Source organism: Nanorana parkeri, unplaced genomic scaffold (assembly GCF_000935625.1).
Source record: "Nanorana parkeri isolate BGI_ZX_2015 unplaced genomic scaffold, ASM93562v1 scaffold890, whole genome shotgun sequence".
NCBI classification, from domain to species: Eukaryota; Metazoa; Chordata; class Amphibia; order Anura; family Dicroglossidae; genus Nanorana; species Nanorana parkeri.
In genome coordinates this window covers 794,013-806,695 of record NW_017307158.1, presented here as the reverse complement: position 1 = coordinate 806,695, position 12,683 = coordinate 794,013, and the positions used below count along the sequence as shown (strand labels likewise).

The 12,683-nt window shown below is 46.6% G+C and overlaps 1 protein-coding gene across 1 annotated transcript; it reads left to right on the top strand.

The window, feature by feature from the left end:
- Positions 1 to 5,453: 5,453 nt before the first annotated feature.
- LOC108794724 (zona pellucida sperm-binding protein 3-like) lies at positions 5,454 to 12,683 on the top strand. Its single transcript, XM_018565814.1, has 8 exons — positions 5,454 to 5,930; positions 8,599 to 8,711; positions 9,088 to 9,191; positions 9,268 to 9,445; positions 9,515 to 9,635; positions 9,717 to 9,808; positions 11,409 to 11,493; positions 12,633 to 12,683. Exons 1-8 carry the CDS (start codon positions 5,454 to 5,456, stop codon positions 12,681 to 12,683), a joined length of 1,221 nt encoding a protein of 406 aa, XP_018421316.1.

Here is a 12,683-nt window from a genome sequence, read left to right as displayed (position 1 = left end):
CTGTCGGGGAATGCCACCAGAATATCTACTAGATAACCCAAACTGAGCCCCACCGCTAGCAGCCCCAAACCCATGCACAGGAAAACCACCACCCCATCTAGAAGACCCCAGGTGAGGTACAGCCTGCTGGTAGCTCCTCCACCAATCTGACTGGCGCTTCTGTCTTGCCAAAACTCTCTCGCCAAAGACCAGCATCAGGAGCAGCACCCAACTCCAACAGCTTCTCACCCTCAGACCCATCCTGATTGCAAGAGGAACAGCACAATGAGGGAGAAAGACAGAGCTGCCTTTTATACCCCCCCCCCAGGCTGAAGCATCACATCCACCTGAACTGCTCTCCCCTACTAATGATTGCTGTGAAAACTTCATGATATATAAATCCAGGCTGAAGCATCACATCCACCTGAACTGCTCTCCCCTACTAATGATTGCTGTGAAAACTTCATGATATATAAATCAACTAAACTGACATAGGAAACCATTGATCTTTGCGTTGCAGTATTTGCAGTAAAACGCAGGTTAGCCCCCATTAGCCCCCATTCTCACCAGCAAGCATGACAACGCTCAACTTGAAGAATCCCATTATTTTACACGGTGCCCATTGCTTGACGCTCGAAAAAGTACTTAAGCTTGTTTCATGGCAAAGCCCCCATAGACTTCAATGGGAGAGCCTGAGACTCGTGCAATTTGCGCTTAACAAACATCTCCTCCTACTACTAACTAGCTTTCCATTGGCTAAAACAAAGTCGCTGAGGCCTATAAAATGTGCAAAAAAGCTTCAAGATTCCTCAAAAGCCGTCACGCCTCAAATAGGAATGGGGGGGGGGGCTTACTGTTGTTATGCGAGTCCCATCGCACTCCTGACCGTAGCTATCCCAAAGTAATGGGTGCAGCAGTGACAAGCAGTTGGCGCTGCGTTTGCAGACAATGAAGATCAGGAAAAGTCACCGGCGCTCCAATAGTGATGCAAGCACGTCTTTTATTGACGCATGTTCGCATGATCACAAAGCAAATAACATTTTGGGGCTGCATAGGGGCCCTTCATCAGGCAAACATTGCTGGGGATTTTTCCTGATGTTCATGGGGGGCTTACTGTGACACGGTATGGGGCAATGTGGCGTTGAATGGCCCTTTAATGCACCATTAGCATATTCCATTCAGAAGCGGTGCTCTTCATTGAAAGAAAGGGGTCCTGTGTGTGTTGTTGCATGTTATGGGGGTCATTTATAGTGCCCCTAGGTGGCGCTGAGGAGTATTTCTATACTCTTTAGGGGCATCTAGGGGCACTATATGTCATGCATATGGGTGAAACTTTTATAGATGAACCCCAAGGAGTTCTGTCAGCCCATTAAAGCCTTCTGTGACGCTACAATGTACCTTGAGGGGTATTTCACTCACCAGGAAGTTACAGAAGCTGCATATAGCCTCCCATAGATGTCAATAGATGTACCTGGCAGTACACGGGTACACGCCGGGCTTTCAAAAACATGCATGCGTATGGGTGCACCACCCCAAACACCATTTGTGTTCAGGGTTGTGCGTCCATACTCATGTGCGTGTTTATGCAACTCCAGCATATACCTGTGTACTGCCGTGTACATCCATTGACTTCTATGGGAGGCTATAGGCAACATCTATAGCTCCCTGGCGGGCAAAATTTCGACAACATTTATGTTGTTCGGTCACAGGCGGCCATGTGCGTGAACCCTTCTGCAGGGCGGTAACTTGCAGTGATGCACTTGCTTTAATGTACCGTGAGTGGGACCTTAGGCCTGAATCAGACCTGTCATGCATTGTAACACACCAGCACACTACAACAACACCACAACATACGGATGACTCGCACATGTGTATTGTGTTGTTAGGGTGCCCTGGCTGGGTGCGTTGTGGTGACACTGTAATCCACCCCGCCATGTATTGTGTGTCACTGTAACACACGGTAAAACACGTGGAGCGAGGAGACCAGGAATAAAAGTCCCGTCTGCTGTCATAGCAACCAGGTTCATGTTTCCAGTGAAAGATTAAAAAAAAGGAATAGTTGCCACGGGCAACAGTCGCCATATCTGCTCTAGGTTACTGGGCTCTACCTCTCAAAAGTTGGCGTGAGTGTAGGATCTGCACTTTTGTTTTGGCCAATGGAAAGCCATATTATCTGTGACATCATATGTCGTCGTCCTTGGATCTGCTTCCTCTGTGTGGTGTTGTCGTGTCTTGTGTCGTGTCTTGGGCCTACCCAGGCCCTCCGCCACTCGCCACCGCAGTTCTCTGTAATGGGCATCACAGGGGTCGTAGAGGTTTTTGTGGGCCCTCACCAGGCCGGTGAAAGTCTCCACATCCAGCGTGGACACTACTGAACCCTCCATTTTATTCACAGGCCTGAGGTTGCTAGGAAGAGATTTCCAGTCGCTAGGCGCAAAAATGCACAAAAACATTTCTGTCCGGCGTTTTCAGGTGCTCGCACTGAAGCCCATGGGGCTGCAACTGTGCGATTCTGACCCCAAAAAGCACTATTGGAGATAATGGGCAGCTTCATGTTGGGCGTTGTCATGGGAAATTGCTCAGGTGTGAATGTGGGCCTACCCATGCGCTGAGGCTCAAAGTGTACATCCAGATTCTTCTTACTTTAGGATTGGGTGAGGAATCGTTAGACCCCTGCTGGGTTTTTACTGCTATCCGGGGCTCTGTTAGAGAGATTTCCCTTCGCTTCCTGTTACACCTGGTTCACACCTGTATGTTTTGTAGCGCGTTTAACGCTCTACGAACGCTCTACAAAATGCTCAAACATGAAAATCCCATTGTTTTCTATGGGTATGGTTCACACCTTGCCGTATTTCAGCCCGTCTGACGCGCTACAAAACGGCCTACGCCTGAAAAGGTACAGGAGCTTCTTTGCGGCGTTTTTGTCGCGCGTTTCCATTGGGATACAGCCAAGTAGCCCTCGGAAACGCGCGTTTGTCACGCGTTTTTTTTAGAGCTAATCGCGGTAAAAACGCGCGTCACGAAACCCGCGACAAACGCGCATATTCAATACGCCTAGGTGTGAACAGAGCCTTAGGCTGACAACATTTTACCAAATAAAATGCTTTTATTTGGTAGTCTCAGGGGAGGCTTGGACCCCGGTCAGACTTTTATTTCTGCCTGTGCTCCTGTTGCAGATTTTCCCTTACTTCCTGTCTGTTGAAACCATTGTCGGCAGGACAGGAAGTGAGGAGAAATCGCCCTAATGGAGCCCTGGATAGCAGTACAAAACCGACAGAAGTTCTAATCCTTCCATCCCTCCCCAAAAAAGTAAAGGCAACAAATGAAAACTTAGGTGTCACTTGATCTTAAGGGCCCGGTCACACCTTTCATTGGTGCATCACCACAACACGCATATCAATGCGCACGATACTGCAACGCATGTTAATGCTCCTTGCATCATTTTGAATGGCACCCCAATGCACTAAGACAAGGCAGCTTCAATATACATATGTTGCAGCACACCAGAGCATATGGTGAGACACTACCCTTGTGTTGTGATGCGATGCGTTGCCAAAATTCGTGCATGTCTGTTATTTGGACATTTGGTGCGTTACGTTCATGTAATCAGGTTGCCTTAAGTCCCTGTTCACACCTGTGTATTCTGAAGCGCTTCGGGTGTCTGGTGACAATGCGCAACACAAGGACTTTCTGTGGGGCCCGTTCACTCCTATTCAATGCTCTTCCGTGCAACTTGGAGAATGGTGCAGATGCTGATTTCAATGCGTTTTTAGCCACATAGACTTCAATAGAGCGCATGAAAAACACATGTAACACACATTTTTGGGCACCAGCATCTTAGCAGTCAATGGCGTTGGGTGGCCCAATGTCATGGGTTGGTAAGACGCTTCTTGCCACACAGCGTCATTGGCTGGTATGACGCTCCTGACCACAGTGTCCTTGGTTGGTAAGACACTCCTGGCCACACAGTGTCCTTGGTTGGTAAGACACTCCTGGCCACACAGCGTCCTTGGTTGGTAAGACACTCCTGGCCACACAGCGTCCTTGGTTGGTAAGACACTCCTGGCCACACACCGTCCTTGGTTGGTAAGACACTCCTGGCCACACAGCGTCCTTGGTTGGTAAGACACTCCTGACCACACAGCGTCCTTGGTTGGTAAGACACTCCTGACCACACAGCGTTCTTGGCTGGTAAGACACTCCTGACCACACAGTGTCCTTGGTTGGCAAGACACTCCTGACCACACAGTGTCCTTGGTTGGTAAGACACTCCTGACCACACAGCGTCCTTGGTCGGTATGACGCTCCTGGCCACACAGCGTTCTTGGTTGCTAAGACGCTCCTAGCCACACAGAGTCATTGGTTGGTAAGACACTCCTGGCCCTACAGCGTCCTTGGTTGGTAAGACACTCCTGGCCACACAGCATCCTTGGTTGGTAAGACACTCCTGACCACACCGCGTCCTTGGCCGGTATGACGCTCCTGGCCACACAGCGTCCTTGGCTGGTAAGACACTCCTGGCCACACAGCGTCCTTGGCTGGTAAGACACTCCTGGCCACACAGCGTCATTGGCTGGTAAGGCGTTCCAAGCAACACAGTGTCATCGTGCCACACAGCGTCCTTGGCTGGTAAGACACTCCTGGCCACACAGCGTCATTGGCTGGTAAGGCGTTCCAAGCAACACAGTGTCATCGGTTGATATGGTGTGCCCGCCTGCATGTGCTCTAGCCACGAATGACACTGTGCACCCCAGCTGCCAGCATCCCAGCAACCAATGACTAAGGGCTTTTTAAATAAAGGTTTCGCACAGCACTAGCGCCCTTAGATGGCCGCACAGACGTGTCATCCAATCACAGATCCATTCACAGGGCTCTGTGAATGAAGACTACAAGCCCTACCTGCCACCGTGGGCATAGGGACAAACAGATCTCAATGCAAGAGTGGGGTGACATCACCAAACTACTAGTCCATTGATGACCTCCTCCATCCCCAGAACGGCAGGTCCTCCATACTGACCTGGGAGGTAATACAGTAGCCTGAGCATTGCACCCGCCATCCACTGTTTGCAGTTGCAATGCTCTGCAGGCTTCAATGCCGACATTTTATGGATGCACATTTCTATTGATGTGAGTGCATTTATTACATTTTTGTGAAATTTTGCAAACATTTACATTTATTTGAAGCTCAGTTGATGAATATGGAAGATGGTACATCCCCATGTCAACACATACATGTGCTGACATGGGATAGGTGTGCTGACATACATGTGCTGACATGGGATAGGTGTGCTGACATACATGTGCTGACATTGGGAAAGCTCCAGGAAACACAAACATTTTCAGAAGTTTTGCAGGGAGGCAGTCCGGTTGGATTCATAATTTGCCCCAGCTGGGGCAGTGTTGTGTTTGGTGGGAGGGGTATAAAGGGCAGTTCCCTCCCATTCACTCCATGCACCATACTCTTTGTGGTCAGGATGGGTCTAGCGGTGAAGATTTGTTTGTTGCTCCTGCCGCTGGTTTGTGGGCCAGTGTTTGGTAGCTCTCTGGTGAGACAGCAGCGCCAGGCTGATTGGTGGAGGCATTACCAGATGCCCGTGCCTGCTCAGGGCTCTTTTAGAGGGGCTAGCAGAGCTATTAGTTCTCGCCCGCTGGTAGGACTTGGCTCTCTCAGAGGTAGTGCCCAGCACAGAAGAGGGCCCAACAACTGGTATAGTGGGGGGCTTCCCAGACAGATGCCACAGCAACAGCCTCTGAGCTCCCCCATCAGCATTCAGTGTACAGAGAACAGCATAGTGGTGAGAGTCAGCAGGGACTTCTATGGAAATGGTATCCTGGTACAACCAGCGGAACTGAGCCTGGGATCCCAGTCCTGTAAACCCAGCCTGCAGAGTAATGACACCACCACCATCATCTTCCTCAATGACCTCCAGGAGTGCGGCAGAACTTTACAGGTGAGTGCAGTAGGCTGCCAGGTCTACATGGGTGTCCTTTTCCCATTTATGCTGGAGCACTATCACAAACTAACATAACATACTCTTCACCTATCTCCAATCTCTGCTACATCTCAGTTTCTGCTGATCTCATGCAGCCCCTTTGCAGCTGCTTCTGGTCTGCATGACCTCTGGTGCTGTCTGCATGGCATTTCTTTAGAGTGGGTTTTTTTTGATGGTGACAACAGTAGGTTATCCCTGTGTGCTGAGCTGACCACTTGTTGGCAAGGTGACGAGACAGGAGAATAATTGGGAGTAGCAACGGAGCATTGTCACCCCCTATAACAGGAAGTGTCTGAACAAGGACCTCTATGGAGATATATATTATAGATCCTGCCATAGAGTATAATTTTTTTTTTTCCTGAAAGCTACAGATTTAGAAAAGACTAAATGACTCGAAGTGCATAACCTCTCAAAGTGGTTTTTGTTTTTGTTTAACTCCAATCTGCTGCCTAAAGATGTATAGGAGTGGTGTAAAGGGGGCTCATGATCAAATACTTGAATGCAATGTTTTCTGCACTGCTCCCCCCCCCTCCCCCACCCCTTCTTACACTGTGCCTCTGAACTTGCAGGTAAAATCAGCCCACATACTGGAAGAGTCAATTCCTTAGCATAGTCCTCTCTTTGCCCTCCCCGGGAGTGTCTAATTACTCTGTGCTGCCCCAGCTCCTTCATACCACCGCCTCACATGCTGCATAATTTTATGTAGCACTCGGGGAAGAAAAGTGTCAATTGAGTGACGGGTCTGGGACTGTGGACATCGCCATGATGGGAGCAGTCTCAGGGGTTTTGTGTCTCTACACAGTGCAGGCTTTTACAGGTCAACATCTAATCTTGTTGGAAAAATTGTTGCCATGACTGTCTGCTGACAGGGTCTCTTTAAAGCTTCACACTTTGTACAAACACTGTTTTTTCATGCGTTACCATATTGTATGCATGGCATCTGCTTAAGATGGCACCCTGACGCATAGTACAGCAGGTGCTGGTGAACCCACAATGCAGCACACCAGAACCCACATCATGCATTGTAATCTACTGCAAGTTAAAGCGTAGGTCCGGTCTTGGTTCCCATTACTCTGCTTTGGCATCCCAATTCACTTGAATGGGAGACCTTTAAAGTGTGAAATGCCGCATGATGATCTGCATGTGGCAATACCGCAACTGAACGTCTGTTTGGAGGGGACTTCAAGGCATTTGCATGTAACTATATCAAATGCTTGTTTCAACTAAATGTACAGCGCTAACTCAATCAATAATATAAGTACAAGTGTGTTAACTAGTGACTGTATCACTGTGATGGAATAGACAATTTATATTTCAAAGTGTTAACTGTTGACTCGCTGTGGTGAAATAGATACTAAATAGCATGTGATAAGTGAAACAAAAAATAAAACACATCTGTCAATCCTCTACAGCAATGGTTCTCAACATATGTAACCTCAGGACCCACATTTGTCCTTTAACATTAAGTGGCGACCCAAGTCGCACTGCAATGGAACGCACGCCATTGTGGTACCGTGCGTTCCGGTGCAGGTGATCCTCAGCTTGGGGTCCAGTGCTGGGCTGCAGTGACAGAGCTCCATACATGCATTGCTTGTACAACTCCCTTGTGCGCCCTGTAGAGGTGCCGGGAGCCAGAATGTGACGTCACTCTGGTCCAGGCATCTCTACAGGTCACGTGAGGGAGATCTAAGCAATGCACATAATGGATGAAGCTCCATAGCTCCAGCCCACCCAACCTCAAGCTGACACTTGGCGCCAGGCAGCATATTCTGAATGGCTGCTCAGCGCAAGAATTGATAGTGCTGCGCTAGGGGGAGGCTGAGGAGCCTCTCGCATAGAAAAGTGGAAGGCACGCGGTGACCCACTGAAAACAGGGTCGCGACCCACATTTGGGTCACGACACACCAGTTGAGAACCAAGGCTCTACAGAGTTAAAATGATTTCAATAAACCGTGACTTGTTATATAAAGTGCCACTCCTTTGTGACATCCTCACTACAATAAGAAACGTGTATGAATTCTACCCTTCACCTTATTACTGTGGGATTGCAATTCAATATATTAGTGCTCAATTATATCATTGTGCAATGAAACACGTGTGAACAAAGTCTCTGTGGCAATAGGCTCCACTTGAAAACAGATGGTTGAGCCTCCCAGTGTTCGGTTATTCAGAATACTTTCCTGGGGTTTGTATTGTTACCAACACATCCCCCTTTCAGAGTGCCTACTCACCCCAATCTTTCGGCTGTAACAAGACGGCCCCAAACGTTTTATCTGATGGGGGTATGTTAGTACGGCGTCTTTAGTGGCTCTCACTTTACCCTCAGTCTGCAGTGTTGGGTGACCGGCTCCAGTTAAGCTCGTATTCCACAAATTCCCCCCTTTTCCCAAAAAGATGTATAACACAAACTAGATTGTAAGCTGTCATGGGCAGGGTTCTCTACCATCTTGTCATGTCTTGAATTGTATGTAATGTCTGTCTTGTATTGTAAAGCGCTGTGCAAACTGATGACACTATATAAATTCTCTATTTCATGGTTTACACATCCTGTAAAAGGCTCAAAACTAGGGATCTCAATGATGACTTGGACATAATTTTGAAGAGAATTTTAACTTTTGCCCTGCAGGTGACCTCAGACTATTTGATCTACTCCAGTGTCCTGACCTACAGCCCATTGGCTAATGGGGTCATCATTCGTTCTAACCCCGCTGCGGTTCCTATCCACTGTATTTATCCAAGGTAAGTCCATCTGAGAATCCGGTAATATATTAAAGGAATCTGAGAGACCTCTTTGAACATGACCTTTTAATAGTGATCCTAGTTGCAAAGAACTCTGCAATCATCTTCCAGGACAGCAACTTGAGAGAGTGGCTTTTCTATCTACATAAAAAAACACAGGTTTTAAACTCCTTCCCACCCCTCCTTGTCCCTCAGTTTAGATTGTTTCTTACCATCCAGGTCATTGACATGTTTGGGGTGGAGTTTTTTTGTTTAACTTAATCTCCGAACTAATTCAAAGTTAAATAAAGTTAGAATACCCTTCAAACATCTGTGCACTCCTAGTTTTTGAGGTGTCTAAACCATATTTGGTCTCATGAGTTTTGGCATTTTGCAGACATGGCAATGTGAGCAGCAAGACCATCAAGCCAACCTGGGCTCCATTCAGCACCACGGTATCCACTCAAGAAAAGTTGTTGTTTTCCTTGACCCTGATGGCTGGTAAGTAGAGACCATCTCCATAGGATGGTGGACGATCTCTGAATAGACTTCTAATCCTCTTATGCTGTGTTTACAGAGGACTGGAGTGGCCCCAGGAGTTCTTCTGTCTTCCAGCTGGGACAAAGCTTAAACATTGAGGCCTCTGTGAACACGGAGAACCACATGAGTCTAATCGTGTTTGTTGACTCTTGTGTGGCCACGACATCTCCTGATCCCAACTCCTCTCCTAACTATGACATAATTGCAGCTAATGGGTATGTTCAGTGAATGTGGGCATCTGTGAGGCTCCCATCTTCAAACTATAACTCAGCCATGTTTTATAGGTGCTTCATGGATGCAATGACCGATGCCACATCTTCAGCCTTCAGGTCTCCGAGGATCCAGCAAGACAAGTTGCAGTTCACCCTTGAAGCTTTCCGCTTCAAGGATGTAGACGTGTCTGTGGTGAGGCTTCTGCTTTCTGCTGTATTGGTACAGGTGGTTCTATAAGAGCTATTACACTTTTTTTTTTTTTGCCCCCTCCAGATCTATATTACTTGCAATTTGAGAGCAGTCCCAGCCTCCCAAGTCCCTGATGCCATGAACAAAGCTTGCTCTTTCAACAGACAACTTGGCAGGTGAGACTTTCTGCGTGTAACGCTATTACCTTGCATGCAATTTTCAAGCTGAATTTTGCAGCCCCAAGATCCGACTGAAGCGTTTTATACCTCCAACTTCTTGGTGCAAAAATGAATTGATGGCAAATTCCAGTCAAAACATCTAGATCTGGATTCTGTGGGGAAGGGATATGACTCCTGCAAGTTGTCTGCTTACACTGCTGTCCCCTTGATGGTGACTGCATTCAAAATGGCACCCAAGTAATGGCTATAAATCTCTTCTAGCTCTTTGGCATATTGGTCAAGGTTGACCAGCTGGAAGTATCTGGTCAGACGGATGCTCATGCATAACTGCACTGTGGCAATGGTTGACTTGAGCCTCACACCAAGCTTTATTTCAGACCCATGTGTTGGAGCCCGCCTATGTCCTAAGCTAAGATATGAGGAAGAATATGCCTAAATTGTGTGAATTGCATCAAATCTTTTCGCAGGCTTCAATAATAAACTGGAAAATGTACTAGCCATTACAGCAACCAGGTCTATCCACGATTGTTGTTGTGGTGCTCTTGCTCACAGGGCTAGTTAATGAATAAACCCAGAACCAGAGGGCTCTTTGACTTGCAGTGTACAGCAGCCCATAGGAACCTGACAACAACTGAATTCTGGCCTCCATGGCATTTGGTCATCAACTACCATAACATGTATTCTACTCTTGGTTAAACCTCTCAAAGGAAAGGATGGACTCTTCTACATGACTTTTACCTGATTGCACCTACTACCCTTTTTCTTTCTCCTGCACAGGGGTGGACAGGCAGCTTGAGCTTTAGAGGACATCAAATATGGTGGTTCTATCAGTTGTAGTGCCCCAAATTCTGTCTCTTATGGCTTTAAAAAATTTGCCATATGTGCTGCTAAAGCAACCCTTACCTTTGCCAACAGCTGCAGAAATGCTGCAAATCTGAGGACAGTACATGATCCTACATCTATGTGCAGAGGTCAGCTTAATCACATGTCACTGCTTTTATGTCAGTAGGGAGGTTAGAGATGGAAATAAGGGCTTGTGTAGCTGTCAGTCAAAACTTGCATATCCAAGTGCTGTCTAGTCTTGGGCGGCATATATTGGTGAAATGAATACATGTGAGCCTGCTGATAGAAGCATATTGAGAGTATCACACTTGCTCAGGTGAAGGAAAGGTAGATTGTGGCCAAACCAGTTGAGTTGGCAGAAAAACCCCAAACTGATCTCTAGTATGAGTCTTAATTTAGTTGGCCAGTTTACAATGGTTTTTCTGGCACTTGAAAGTGCCTATATGTATGAGATGGCAATAGGCTTGTTGGCATTCAAATATTTGATCAGCCAAAATTGTCTGAAGCTACCGAATCGTTATAGAAGTTGAGGTAATGAGTACATCCACATAAGAGAACCCTAAGAGATTGCTGTGCCCCTCTCCTGCATATGCCTAAAAATTTACTCTCTGGGTACAGCTTGTTCAATATGGGGCTGAAGCTGCATCAAAACTTCTGCACATGGATTGTGCCAGGTCAGTCGTCCTATATCTTTAGCTTCCTTTCAGGTACTAAATTAGTTTTTTTTTTTTTTTTTTTTCTCCCCCCTTTGCAGCTGGTCCCCAGTGGAAGGCTCAAGTAACATCTGTCAGTGCTGCTTCGATTACATCTGCGAACGACTCAAACGTCGGGGACCTTTTGTAAGACCCAGAAGCTTTTGGAAGAGACATGTTGGTAAGATATTCAAACTTCAGCTTCAGAGAACACCTCCAGGACTCTTTTGCAGGTTGAAGGTTCACTGGTTTCTTTCCCTCTGGCTGAAATACTGACTGATCAGATGGTAATCTGAGGGCACCTTGGTGTTAAGTTGTTGAGAACATTGGTATGATACTAAACTTTCACGACCCAACCTTACAAAACTGGCGTGGCTCCACATTTGTCAAATGCCCTTAACCTTCATGGCTGGGAAAGGAAAGTACCTTCTCTTTGCTCTCCTTCTCCAAATCATGGGTACATTTATAGCTTGACAAAGTTGGAGCTTATGGGCCTTGGCTTGTATAAAAGCATTTTGTAAGCAGGATTATGCAAAGATTTAATTAGGCTTCACTGAAACCTTTAAAATCAACCGTCATCTCCACTTGGGAAGGTTAAACACTGATCTTAATGTGTGAACAGCTATATTGGGTGCCTTTTTTTTTTTTTTTTTTTTTTTTTTTTTAAATCCCATTTTTTTTTTTTTTTTTATCTGCCAAACCTCTGCAAATCAGAGCTGAAGGCTGCTTTTTATAGGTTCCTTCAACCTTTTGCCCTGTTTAAGATGAGTGCTCGGAGGTTTGCATTGCAATGCTTTCAGAAATTTCAGACACTTGGTTCCTTCCACTGACTCTTTGCATCACTACTGTCCTGTAGTGACAAGGTGCTGTTGGGAGGAACTACCACATGCAGTGGGGAATAAAGCATCTGACAGCTGAAGTGTTGCTTTGTGAAGAGTGAGCAGCAGGACAAATGAGACCTTGTTTTTCAGGTGCTGGCTTAAAATACTCTTGCTTGAAGCCCGTGTGCAAGGCATTAAAGCAGATTTCTTAAATGTTGGTCATCGATAGTTTGTGAATCTAGCAGTTTATACAGGCTTAACAAATTGACACCCCCAAAATCCTTTAATCTGTCTGGGAACTGAATAGTGTGAGACCCAGAAGCTTAACACCCAAGGGGGTGCAACCAACCTTGAATTATTCCCCAATTGCTTCATGGTTCAGTGTTGGTCTAAGAAGAATCTATGAATCTTTTGACTTGCATCAAAGTTTAGAACTTTAACTTGAATCAACTTTTCTTTCTGTAGATCATCATTCAGAGGAACATGGCCAGGCTGTTCTTGGTCCACTACTGGTGA